Consider the following 13,994-nt stretch of genomic DNA (forward strand, 5'->3'; position numbering starts at 1 on the left):
ATCTGTTGCTTATAAGAGAGAATCTAGACTTTGACCAACAGTCTGGGCCAAGCATCCCAAGCGCCAGCTTCCCTTTGAAACCCCACAGAGCCTAGGCCCTTTGCACGTGGAGTTTCCCTTGGTCCACGTGGGCTCTCCAGTACCTCCTTGCCTTTGCACATTCTGTTCCCTCTATAGGAGTGCACTACTTCCCCTGCCCTCTCCCGGCTCCCGGTCCTCCTTCAAGACTCAGTTCAGATGTCTCCCCCTCAGAGAAGAAGTTCATTGTCCCCCTTCTGTATTCCCACAGCGCCTTGTCCTTGCCTGGGGAAGAGCACTGACTGGGGCTCTTTGACAATTTCATCTGCTCGCGTGTGTCTTGCCACCTCCCCCAGCCTGCTTGAGGTCAGGAATCATTGATTATTCATCTCTGTGTCTGGGACATTGTTGATGCTCCTAAAATGTTTGTTAGATGAATGTATGGATGGCTTTGTAACACCACACATCTTTTGACATCTGTGCTGCCATGGTTTGTTCAGTGGGTTCTGACATATACTCACCATTTTTAGACTGTATTCGTAGGACCAGAGAGACTAAGGAACTTTAGGAATCCTGGCTGCTGAACAAGTCTCCGATCTTAATTGCTGCTTATAACTTAAAAGCAAGCTTGTTTAAATAGATCTGCATGCCCTCCTACCCCACACTCCTACCTTGGACACACGTGAGAAAGGGTACGGACATCTGCTCTGATGCCAGCGTTCCCTGCCACTGTGTACCTTCCCTTAATGGGGCTGTTAGCCTCTTGTGACTCAGGTTAGGCATTTGCCTAAGCCTCACCACAGCGGCTCCTGCTCCAGCCTGTCCTCAGCAGCCGTCACGGAGCTCATCTAATCCTCATAGCAACCTTCTCAAGGAAGTTGTGTTATTCTCATTTTACAGATGAGAAAATAGGCAGAGATTGAGTAACTTCCCCAGAATGCATAGTGAGAGGGTGCAGACAGAGGAGTTTTCTACTCAAAACCCAGCTTTTCCTCTTATTTGCTCATGCTTAACTTTTTCTGGCTACAAGCAGCTCTTTCAGATTAAAGCAGCTCTTTAAGCTGGCGAATGGAAAACAGCTGATGTGAAGGTATATTCATGGAAGTGTTCAGCCTTTTCCTTTATCATTTTCCAGATAGGTGGTCCTCCAACTTGTTCCCATGCTCAGCAATAATAATGATAGTTTAATTTGTTTATATCCCACTTCAATCCGAAAAGCAGTTGGAATAAAAAATGCATGAATTGAAAAACTACTTGAAAGAAAATGGAAATAAAGGTCCAGAGGGTTAACTGACACAGAAATGTGTGTCCAGTCATCACACATTTAGTGCTGAGCTTCCTCCTGGGCAAAGGAGAAAGGAAAACAGTATCAGTTAGTTACAAGATATATGTTAAACTGTCTAAAGGTACAGAACAAGCTAGTTGCTCCGAGGAAGTACAGCTTTTCCAGATAGGGAGGTCTGAAGGAGGTTTCTCCCATGGGCCTTTAGAAATAAGATGCAGAGTGATAGGGGCGTATGGCTTCTCTCTCTTCAGGCTTTTGCTCTTCCTTCCCGTTAGATTTCAACTCTCAGCTGGCTCTCAGCCTTTAAGGAATGGCAAGCCACATGCTTTTATGTTTCAGTCAAGGATTAAAGAGATCGAGGAAGCTGAACTGAGCATGTATCCACCATCCAACAGATACTACAGATTTTCTTTGAAACTTATGTGTTGAGATGTTTGCCTCGGGTTTATAAAATCCCATAAAAATCCTGCCTGGGCATTATAACTTGGAACCCTCCCAAAGTGCCCAGAGCAGTATTTTGTTCCTAGACCATTCGGTGATGTGCTTTTACTGCAATAAATATATCATCGGAATGCCCAAGCAGGTTTTCTTGTCGCTGCAGAGTAACTGCTTCCCAGAATCTTCCTTTTGTGTCCTCTGCTGTGAAGGAGAGGGTATGTAGCTCCATGTGCAGCTGTGACATTTTAAATACTCTTTCCAAAGGGAGGATGTTGCCTTGAGAACTGTGTCCTATTTGGTGTGAAAGAGCCTCTTATATTTTTATATAATCATCTCTTTGGCAAAAGTATGTTAATAGAAACTGACCTCACAGCTTGTCTTTATAAAATGGCTTTTGGCTGCTGCTTTTCTCTCCTCCTGTGTCAGCTGCCTGAAAATTAAATTAACATTTGCTAGAAACTATTGTCTGATATATAGTAGGTCTGGGTTGTCATAATCTTGATTATCATCAACACAGATATATTAAGAACTTATGAGTGAGCCACTGTGGTATGTAATATGTAGACTGTAGGCCTGGGCAGTCCTAGGTATGAATCCTAGCTCCACCACTTCCTGTGGGACATTGAGCAGGTTATTTAGCCTCTGTTAGTCATGGTTTCTTCCTCTGTAAAATGGGATTCATACTCTTTACATCCTAAGATGACGAAGAGTAAATGAGACGATCTTTATAAAAGGCCTAACGTAGTATCTGGCACATAGTAGGCCCTGTTCTGTTCTGTTATGATCTCTTATAAAAGTCTGATGATATGGCTGATGATGATGATGATGATGATGATGGTGGCTGACACTTAAATAACACTATTAGTGTTCTAATTGCTTTACAACTATTAACTTATTGAATCCTCAGACAGGCCTATAAACTAGGTGCTATTATTAGCCCCATTTTATAGATGAAACAGAGAGGTTAAGTAAGTTGGCTCAAAGTCATACAGCTAAGTTTCTCAGCCAGGACTAGACTGAGGCAATTTGGCCCCAAGTGCATGCCCTTAATCATCAGGCTGTCTTGCTTCTAATATATACAGTGCCTCTCGTTACGCAGTGTGACCTAAAGTTATCAATCTGGCCTTTTCAGGGGAAAACGTGCAAAATAGTCTTTCTCTGTGAAATATCTTATCCAGTGTTTGGGCAAGAATTAGGAGAGAAATTGAGATTTGCAATAGGCAGTTTTCTGTTTGGGTCTAGATCTCAAGTCTCATCTACAGCTTAACTACCCTGCCTTCCCCAAAGTTAAGACCCATCCGTCCTTTGCTAAGTTCAGAAGTGGGTTTCCAAGTTGTTCCTTAGCTTTTATGGAAGACCATGGAGTACCGCAAGTGGAAGATGATGCACAACATGTTAGTGACTTAAAAAACTGGGCATACGTAGGAATATTATGAACGACAGGGAGAGAGTCCTCCTGGATGGATGGAAAGATAAGGTGATCCTGTCTTCATAAGGAACCAGGATACAGCCATAGCATGGGATATTTAGCATGTGTGGATTTCATTAAAATAAATTATTTCAGATCATTTATCATAGAAATGAATGTATAGAAACCACAAGTTAAGTAATTTAGAACCCAGGTGAATCCATGAATCTACAAAAAAATATATACTTATGGTACAAACTATGGCTTTTTGTAATTAGTCTGTAATTTACAGTTTGTAAAAGGAAGAAACCTTCAAAATACATAGGCTTTAGGGCCAAAGACCCTTAGGTTTCATTTCCCGCTCCTGCTTCCTACCTGTGTGATCTTAGGCTAGTTACTTCACCCTTCCAACCTTCAGAGTCCCAATCTGTCAAATGAGGATAATAATATCTGCCTCTAAGAGTTGCTGTGAGGATTCAGTAAGGTAACATATGCAGCATGCTTGCATATAATGGTCATGCAGTAATTGAGAGTCATCATAATATAATGAAGCCTAATAATACTAGGCTTCAAGGAGAAAGTCCTAAAGTTACTTTTAGGAAACAAACTATTTAGTGGAAGTATCTACATTGACATATACACACTGCCATATATAAAATAGGTAATCAACAAGGATCTACTGTACAGCACAGGGAACTCTACTCAGTACTCTATGGGAACCTATATGGGAAAAGAATCTGAAAAAGAATAGACACATGTATATGTATAACTGAATCACTTTGTTGTACACCTGAAACTAACACAACATGTAAATCAACTCTACTCCAATATAAAATAAAATTAAAATAAGTAAATAAATAATATTATAGTCCCCCCCCAAAAAAGAAAAGAAATATCTACAAAACCCAAGAAATAAGAAAGTGAATATGGAATGGTGGCATTTGTGGCTTAGAGAGTGATACGGGGACTTGTGTTTAGGGATAAGGGGCCCTTCCTAGTACTCCCTGCCTCCTCTGGTTTCCCTCGTCCACATCTCCCAGACAGCTACAGAGACCAAAAGGAAAAAGAGTACGAAGGAGACCAGCCTGAAATATACCCTGATGTGGCCAGGCCTTGGCTCCCTGAATCAGGAGAGGGGTGGCTTGCTTACCATCTAGTTGTCAGGTGGGCGAACAGCTCTAGATGCCCAAAACCCTATATATACTGTGCCTAGAGAGGTTACAGGGTTACTTAAGATGAAAGTATTGATCTACATAAACAGATGATGTCTAGTTTTGATTAAACTATTGCAAATGAAAGACCCATTGGAGATGCCACAGGGTGTGGTAATTACAGTATCCTCAGAAAATTGGCATAGTAAGAAATTGGAGGACTTATAAGTATATACGACGTTTTAAAAATTATAAAAGTGGAAAAAAAAAGAGAGAGAGGGTTCCCTGGTGGTCCAGTAGTTACGACGCAGGCTTTCACTGCCGTGGACCCTTGTTCGATCCCTGGTCAGGAAACTAAGATCCCACAAGCCGCGGCACTGCCAAAGGGAAAAAAAATTATAAAGGTAGCCTTTATTTAAGTAAGTATAGGAAATTTGAAAAATACAGGAAAACACTAAGGAAAAATAAAAACATTCATTATCCCAGTATCCAGTGTAACTACTATTCACATTCTGGAAATAACCTTCCAGTATGTACCCCACCCCCCGCCATGACTTTACATATATTTTTCATAATTAAAATCATCTTACACATATTGTGTTATAATTTGCTATTTTCATAAAGTAGCATATTATAAACATGTTCGATAAAATCAAATACTTTTGCAGCATCACTTTTAATATCTCCATGGTATTACACAATATTTTGTTTAACCAGTTTCCCTGTTGTTAGATCTGGGTTATTCCCAACTTTTGACTATCATAAAAAAATGAATTATTGTAGGTAAACTTTGTACCCAGATTTCACTGTAAAGTCATAGGAGTGGATATCATTGCGTATACGCTATGTTGCTGGGAGATCTAGGGGTGGGACAGTTGGAGATTAACAGGCCAGTGTTCTAGAAGGCAGCTCTCTGGGTTCAGGGGTGGTTCTCTTCTCTCTAATGGTCTGCCCACAGCTGTGAAAGGTGGGTGTTAGGGAGGGTGGGCGGGCAGAGCTGTGGGGGGAGGGATCATAGGAATCTCTCACCAGCTATATTTTCTTAAAGTTCAGCTGGGCATGACTTTTCGGTGATTATTTCCACCAGTGAATATGAAAGCATCCAGTGATGAGCAGCAAGCATGCTTGGTAATTGACAAATGTTGCACCGACAGGTGATGGGTAGTGGAGAATAAGAATTATCTGTATTTCCGTAACTTTACTTGCTTAATAGTTTTGAAATTAAAATGGAACTATGTATAATGTTGAACTACAATACCTTCTTGACCTGAATACAGTGTATTAGAGTTTATAAGAATTGTGTAGACTTCTGAGCATGTATTTCCTTAAATAGTTGTATGTGTCTTGAGCATTGTTAACTTAGTGAAGGTTTAAAACCTGTAAGTAGTGTAAAAAGGACTGAATGTATGTAAGAACTCTGATAATTGGCAGAAATGCTAATGAAATACCAATTAGAGGAAAGATCAAATATACCATGAAAGTGAACTGACACTCTGCAGTGCTGCAGATGAACTTAGAACGTGGGGGAGGAGAATGACTTGAGATGAGTGAAATGCCTCAGACTGATGAAGGAGAAGTGTTGGATGTAAATAATCAACAAGTTGACGACAGCTGAGGAACACATCTAAAAATATGTGTTCCACCTGGGAGCCCTGCAAGGCCTCTGATGCTTTCTCAGATCTCTCACACCTCTGCTGTCTGACCAAACACGCCTTTCATAGTCAAAATAATAAGACAGTTTCTTATACCTCTAATCTTTCAGTAACCATTAACAACAGGAGTAGTCTTTTGAATCCAATCATTGGACCCGTTAGGTGTTATCTGAGAAGAACAAGATTGTCGTTTGGCTTTACAAAGAAATACATGAATAAATGTATAAATGCCCCAGTGTTTTAAGATCTGCCAGAATCCCTTTGTGATGCAGGGTAACTGATATTCCTGGTTTTCAGTATTATTGAACCTCTGCCTCTTGTGTTTTCATAAATATTTCAACAGAAACACGGATCAGCAGCCACTTGTCCTTCTGTCACCATAACCCAAAAACCTGGAATTTATTTTTTAACCCCATCTATGTTTTAATTTTTTTTTTGCATTTTTGGACTGTCATTATATTCGAGTTCTGAACATACCTTATTCCTGCTTATAATTGATTATTCATTATCATACAATAATTATTAATAAATAATTTTGTAGGACTGCCTTCCATGAGGCAGGTACATTACTACGTAAGCATTTTTCCTGTAGCATCTCTAATCTTCACAATAATCCTTCAGAGTGTAAGTATTCCCACATTACATATTAGGAAACAGAGATTCAGAGAGGGTAGGGTCCCTGCTCATATCTGGGAAACCATCGTAGCCACATTGTGATTCCAAGTCAGTCTGACTCAAAAGCTTTCTATCTCTCATCCTGTTGTGGGGAGAACTGAGCAAAAATAGACCTGATAATAGAACAGACAAGTGTGTGAAGCCATGTGGAAAAAAACCTCAAACTCTTCCCTCTTGGATCGGGAGACCCCAAACAGACTTCAGTGTTTTCCTAATGCTTTATCAGCTTTTCACTGGGGTGTGGTGTTCTTCCAATGTTAAATTCACTGTTTCAGACTGCCTCCCCTCCTCCTGCCCCTTTGATCTTCCAGGCCCTCAGTACCGCCTGGAGAAGCAGAGCGAGCCCAATGTCGCTGTGGACCTGGAGAGCACTTTGGAGAGCCAGAGCGCCTGGGAGTTCTGTCTGGTCCGCGAGAACAGTACGTTGGCCTCCTCGCTCCGTGCCTGCTTTGTCCGTTGCAACATGCTTAGAAGCCCTGTGTTGGGGAATACTCACTGGTCTGGCCTCCCTGGGCTGGTTTGAGGTGACGTTGTTCTCCAAGGCAGACATCAGCCTTCATGCCGGAATTGTATCCCAGAGCGAAATGATTGATTTCATGCTTTTTGGGAAACAGTCTACATCCTGTTTAGCCCTCTGTGATGAATATTTATCTGTTAGACTGTATCATCCTAAGTTAGGAACGGTCCTGGAAACAGTTTAGAAGTATGAGGCCTTTTCTGTGGCAAAGGCTATATTGTATGTAAAGCAACTGGCCCTGTCAGTAGTATCACTGTTCAGTCATCAGGTTTTAGAAAATTCTGGCCATTTTCATACTCTTGGCCAGAGGCAATGTCGTGGTTCCTAGTGCTATGTAGAAAGCTTCTTTAAAAGTTCAGTTAATTTCTTTCATTCACTCTTTAGAGTTTCAGACTTATGAATTTTAGCCATTCCTCTTCTCTACACTCCCATTGACTTTAGGGGTGAGTGACACGTGAAAACTGTGATCACAACAGCCAACTCTCCAACATTCCTGCTTCAGGGCTTTTACGCAGGCAGTTTCTTCTGTGTGGAACACTTTCCCCTACTCTGGTTAACTTTTTTATCCCTCTTCTCAGTTTAAATGTCACCTTGATAGAGGCCACCTGTGATCTCCCTGTCCCCTCATTGCCTAAACCTGACCCGTTCCTCATTTGGGTCCCCTGTTATATTCCATCATAGAGCATACTACTTTTTTTTCAGTGCATGTATTTCTGTTTATAATTATTTATTTTTCCCAATGAGTGTTTGATGTCTATCTCTCGCACTAGATTGTCAAGTCTTTGAGGGTATCCCATACCAGGTTGACGTTCATTCATTCAGCAAATATTCACCCATCACCCACTACGGGCCTTGTCCTGCGTATAGTAACTCTGTAGTGGATTCCGTTTCAAAATGTTTCATGTTGACTCCATGTTATACGAATAAGATAAAATGTTATTTGTTAGGATCTTGGTATATATTTTGGATATATAACACTTACACATGCAAAAAAATTTCAGATAACAAAGCATCTAAAGTGAAAACTTTTAGCCTCTCTTCTCTCCCCTAATTCCTCTCCCAGAGACAACAGTTGTTCCCAGTGATTTTGGTGTCTTTCCAGGGATCATCTAAGCATATGCAAGCATATTCTGTATATGTACCTGAATATACCCACACAAAGACATATATATACACACACGTATTTCCCTCCTTTTATTTTTTTAATTTAATTAATTAATTAATTTTATTTATTTATTTTTGGCTGCGTTGGGTCTTCCTTGCTGCGTGCGTGGGCTTCTCAATGCGTTGGCTTCTCTTGTTGCAGAGCATGGGCTCTAGGCACTCAGGCTTCCGTAGCTGTGGCTCATGGGCTCTAGAGCTCAGGCTCAGTAGTTGTAGCGCACGGGCTTCATTGCTCCACGGCATGTGGGAACTTCCCGGACCAGGGCTTGAACCCTTGTCCCCTGCATTGGCAGGCGGATTCTTAACCACTGCGCCACCAGGGAAGCCCTTCCCTCCTTTTAAAAACAAAATGGTAGCAAACTGTCATCAGTGTTCTACATTTTTCTTTTATCATTGTAACAGTATGTCACATAGAGAGTACTCCATATTCTGCATCAATCCATATATTATTCTGTATATAGATTTACCTCTTGCATTTTTAACTGCTGCATAGTATTTCACAGTATACTGTGATTCCAAATTAGATGTGTTCTGGGTTTGTTTGGGTTTCTTTTTTTTTTTTCTTTTAAGATAAGGTTCTTATACTAGGAAATAGAAGCTATGAGGATTGGGGGATAAATATTTGAAACCTGAGCTCTTGTTGTCACTCCACTTCTAAGTACGAGCATAGTCTTAATTAAGTTGTATGACCTCTGTCAGCCTCAGCATCCCAATCTTAAAGGATTTGCAAGATACTTTCAGTGCTTCCCTTTGAGTCAAAATCACTTTGTTAGTGAAAGAAGACCGTACCAGCATTTACAAAGTGTGCCAGGCAGTCCATGGTTTGGAATCAATAGACTGTTGTAACTAGTCTTTGTAAAGTGGAAGTAAATTATAAAAACAATTTATTCTTTTTATAGAAAAGATTTTTAAAATTTTTGTGAATAGAAATTTCAATCAAGAACCCATATTGTTCCCCAGTAGCTACCTATTAAGAAGTTAGATTGAAACAAAGAAAAATATTCAAAAACAGAATTTTTTTCACTTCTATTGCTATATTTGATCAACACAGGCTTGTTATCCTTAAAGCCATTTTAGAAGTGAACTAAATTATGAGCATCTATTATGCAGTGTTTAAGAGAATATGCAGTCAAGCCAGACTGCCTCAGTTCACATTTTGGCCCTGCCACTTACTGGCTGTGTGACCTTGGACAATTTACTTAACCTCTCTTAGGTAGTTAATTTACTTTCATAAGGCTGATAGGAGGATTCGTAAGGCTGTTAGAACAGTGCCTGGCACATAATAAACACTCAGTAAATATTAACTGTAATTAATAAATAACAGAAGAGCAGCATTCTGTGGCTCACAAAGCAGATGAGGCATGGATGTGGAGGTCTGGAATCATAGAACTGTCAGGACCCTCAAGGAGGTGTGTGGTGGGGAAGGGAGTGATGCAGAATGGAGGGGAAAGGAGAGTGGGGGCCAGAGCAGATGTATAAGTCTGTGTCACAGGACCAGAGAACTTAGAGGCAGTGTACCTTCCAGCAAATGTGCTTTCGTGTCCCAGAAGAGGTGTACCTGTAAGTAAAAACATTTGATCGAGAAGACTGCCATAAGAGTAGATATAAGCCCTTCAGTTTTTTTTCCACAGGGGGACAGGGCATGGCTTTTTATACCAACCGCATCAAAGGATGTTTTTTTAATTATTCAGGCCTTCTGTTGTAAGGCATCACGCTACACATTTTGCTCTCTCGTGTAATTTTCACAACCACCTTACAAGATACTATTCTAATTGTGGCGAGACGTTGTGATTTGCCCAGAGTTAGCTAGTCAGTAAGTGATAGGACCGGAATTCTAAGTCAGCTATCTGACTCTGAAGCCCACCCTGAGATTGTTGATAAAACAACCTAAATTTTCAGTCCTAAGAAGGGTGATGACAGTTGTCTTTGTACACTATGAGAGAGAAGCTTGTGAATGAAGCTAATATGATAAGAGTTTCTGCCTAGGGACTGAGAGGTAGCATTTGTGCTTGGATCTTGGCCTAAGTAAGAAAACGACAAGCCAAAGTCCTTGGGCTTTCCAGTTTGGACTCTAGTCTGATAACCTCCTACATCCTTCAGCCAACTGTCTGCTAGAAGCTGGAATCAGACCAGAAGGAAGCCTGAGTACATTATGGAGAGGATGTAACATTAGAAGACTTCCATTCTTGTCCAAGTGTCTATATAAATCCTGGCACCAAATTGAACCTCAATTTCATTTTCTGCCAAATGTTGCCAGTGACCTTTTCCTTTACCCACTGATCATCTGTGGATAGCCCATCCAGAGCCTTAGAAGAAAGATGCAGCATGAACCAACCTATCGTTGCCATAGCTTTCAGAGAGAAACTTGGGAATTTCCCATCATCAGAGCTAAAATAGACCTGAAATTGAACTGGCTTTATGGAGTGCCACAAAGTGTCAGACACTGTGTCTTCCCTGTTTTATCAGTCACAAGTGTGCCCACATAGTAGTTCAGTATAGTGCTTAAAGCACAGTCTTTAGAATGAGGCAGACCTTGGGTGGACACTGCAGCCTCTGACATAGGACACATCATGTCACCTCTCTGAGCCTCAGTTTCCTGTGTAAATGGAAGTGGTTGAATCTATTTCACAAGGTTATTGTGAGGATTAAGTGAGATAGAGGTGCTGCCGTTATTAGGCTAGAGTGGTCATCATCTTTATTTTATAGAAGAAGAAACTGAGCCTTTAAGGCGGTGATTTGCTCATCATCCTGTGAATAATAATTAGGGGGCCTAGAAGAATGTGTCTTCTGTCCATTAAGTCTAGTGAAAGAGCTGAATCTAATTATTTTGTTTCCTAAATAGAAGTTGCTATAGAAAGGGGATTCAGTTCTTTAAACATCAGTTTAATCTCCTTTGATCTCCTTTCCTTTTCAAGGAGACCTTCCATTATTTCAGTACCTTCATGAAGTTTCCTTAATTTAAGGCTATACTAAGGAAGAGCTTCAACTCGAGGTGGGCAGTCACCCAGACAGCTGGACTGTGGCAGGGGAGCGTATCTCTGGGTCTCAGTTTGTGGCCTCTTTCGCCTCCTTTAGTTTCTCCTTGAAGACCCAGGAGAAGAGGCCACTCCTCCTAGAAGCCTCCCCAGACCACCTGGCTGCCATTCCCTGGGCTCTGGTAGAGTCCCTCTCCTTACCCCTCTCTGATCACTGATTCCACTGAACGGATTTGCCCACTCCCACACTGGACTGTGACCACCCACCCCCATCCACCAAGGGCAGGGCCTGGGTCTGAGTTCCCCCTACATCCCAGTGCCTGTGGCCAGGTGTGGTTCATTCCCAGGGAGGGAGGGAGCCTCCTGAGTCCCTGGCATCACCAGGCTGCTCACTAGGGCACCAAGGGGCAAGTGTGTGATACCGTTTAAAAGGAACTTGGGCTTTGGGTGAGCGTCTTCAGGTATAAGGGTTTCTTCGTGGTGGTACTTGGGATTCCCCCCTCCCCCCACCCCACCCCCCTCCAATTTACTAAATAAAAAAGCAACTGTAGACAGTGAATGACTGCTTCTCCTGGTGTGTTTCCATCTCCTCTTCGTGGTGCTTATTCTTAGTGGGCCAATCCCTCCTCCCACGTGTGCTCTTTTTGCCAACCCTGGAGACTCCCTAGTGGTTCTACTTGGCTTCTGGAGGGTTTGCCTTCTTCAGTTACAAATTACTAATCTCTCCAATTTCTATCATGTGACTTAAGTACCAGGGCTTTAAGCCTCTTTTATTGTACCACAACAGCAGTCTTCAAAAGCAAAAAAAAATGTGATCCTGCAAATAAACTCTGTTTACAAATGGAAATGACTTGTGGTGTTCATGGTACATATTTTAGGTTGAATTACTGCTGAAAGCCAGTTACGTGTCTGGCTCTGGTGGGGGGAAACGTGTTCACTGTAAGGAATTTTCTGTATGGGTGAGAGTTTTTTCAAGTAGATATTGGATAATAGCTCCCTGCTTGCTGCACGCTAACAGAATTTAAATGGGGGAAACATTATCCCCGAGGCCAGAATACCTATGTGTCTCCACCTCTTGCTGTCTGGTTGATGTGGGCTGGTTGGCAGTGTGTTGAAGGGGAAAGGCAGGATGTTTGAAGCCACAGCGTGACCATAGGCAAGTCCTTCTCTGAGCTTCATTTCCCCATCTGTAGGGCTACCCTGTAGGAAGGAATCCCTACCCTGTACGGCTGTTATGAGGATTAAGTTGAGATTGTGTGCCTTAAATGCACGTGGTAAAGTGCAATGCCCCATGAAAGAGCTGGCCATTCCCAGGCTTTGTGTGCCCAAGACACAAAGCGAGTGCTTGTGCGCAGACACCACGGCTAGTCTGTGCTTGTGTGTGTTGGCCTTTTCCCTCTAGACGCTTAGACTTCCCACAGGTCCCTTTGGGCAACAGCCTGCACCAAGGGTAGGTGGTACCTAGGGCAAGAAACAGTGCTGATCTGAGCTGGAAGCAAATTTGTGCCCTGTCCACACCTACTTCTTCAGTAGTGAGTGCATTGTGCTATGTGGGCTGAGAAATTCCACATGAATTGCATTTTTCACTCTCCCCCTTTCTTGAAAGTTCCCCCCTTTTCATTTTATCATTAGGTAGTAATTAGTATTCAAGGGAAATTGGTCTTAATATATTAAAATTGGTTAAAATTGGTTAAGTGCATTTAGACCTGTACCACAGCCAGTGTCTGATTGGAAAATGTAATTGGGGACTCTGTGTATGTAATTAATTGAATTACAATTAAGAACTTTCATTAAGCAATACACTGGTACATTAGAGCAGTAAGGAAACATGTTTGACGAGCCACAAACCCTGTATGGGCTCTAAGTGGGGGCACAGGGATTTACATCCCTCTGGTAGGCTCCTGGCCCTAGAATCCGCCCTGTAGCCCCTGACTAATGGTTTGGTAATGCATCGGGTGACATTTCTGCAGTGACTCCCCTGATGGGAAGCGGGGTTCTTCCAGCATGTGTGCCCTCATTCTCTGACTCTGGAGTCAGAGAGAGAGATGCCTCGGTGTTGATCAGATGTTGCAGTTCTTAGATATTTTGTCACGTAAATTGTCCAAAATGCCCAGGCTCTTAAGAAGACTCCAGGGCTTCCCTGGTGGCGCAGTGGTTGAGAGTCCGCCTGCCGATGCAGGGGACACGGGTTCGTGCTTCTTTTTTTTGCGGTACGCGGGCCTCTCACTGTTGTGGCCTCTCCCGTTGCGGAGCACAGGCTCCGGACGCGCAGGCTCAGTGGCCATGGCTCACAGGCCCAGCCGCTCTGTGGCACGTGGGATCTTCCCGGACCGGGGCACGAACCCGTGTCCCCTGCATCGGCAGGCAGACTCTCAACCACTGCGCCACCAGGGAAGCCCTTTCCTGTGTTTTGAACAGGGGCAAAGACACAATGGAGGAAAAGGAAGTGATGGGAATTCTGACATCAACCTAACTTCCAGGCAAACCTGTAATGAGCCAGTGGTTCAGACGCTTGAATGGTCATGCTTCATCCTGTACAGGCTTCACCCTAGACACATATTTGTTCATTCATCCCCCAAATATTGACGGCCCCTCCTCTGGGCCAGTAGAGAGGATACACAGCCCCTGCATCATGGAGCTCACAGTTGTGATGAGTGCTGTGAAGGGTATAAAAGAGTATATAGCAGGGGCCTGGAGCTGGTGAGAATGGG

The 13,994-nt window shown here is 42.6% G+C and overlaps 1 protein-coding gene across 5 annotated transcripts in view; it reads left to right on the forward strand.

Annotated features, from left to right (window-relative positions):
- The window catches only part of MAPKAP1 (MAPK associated protein 1), a 235,332-nt gene that overhangs the window by 166,032 nt on the left and 55,306 nt on the right, over positions 1 to 13,994 (forward strand). For 4 of the 5 annotated variants that reach the window (XM_060101586.1, XM_060101587.1, XM_060101589.1 and 1 more), the window contains one exon: positions 6,939 to 7,046. The exons of the other annotated variant lie outside the window; for it this stretch is intronic. In XM_060101586.1, the coding sequence (XP_059957569.1) occupies positions 6,939 to 7,046 (108 nt within the window). The remainder of the gene's footprint in view (positions 1 to 6,938; positions 7,047 to 13,994) is intronic. 5 annotated transcript variants of the gene reach the window in all.

This window comes from Mesoplodon densirostris, chromosome 6 (assembly GCF_025265405.1).
Source record: "Mesoplodon densirostris isolate mMesDen1 chromosome 6, mMesDen1 primary haplotype, whole genome shotgun sequence".
Lineage (NCBI taxonomy): Eukaryota > Metazoa > Chordata > Mammalia > Artiodactyla > Ziphiidae > Mesoplodon > Mesoplodon densirostris.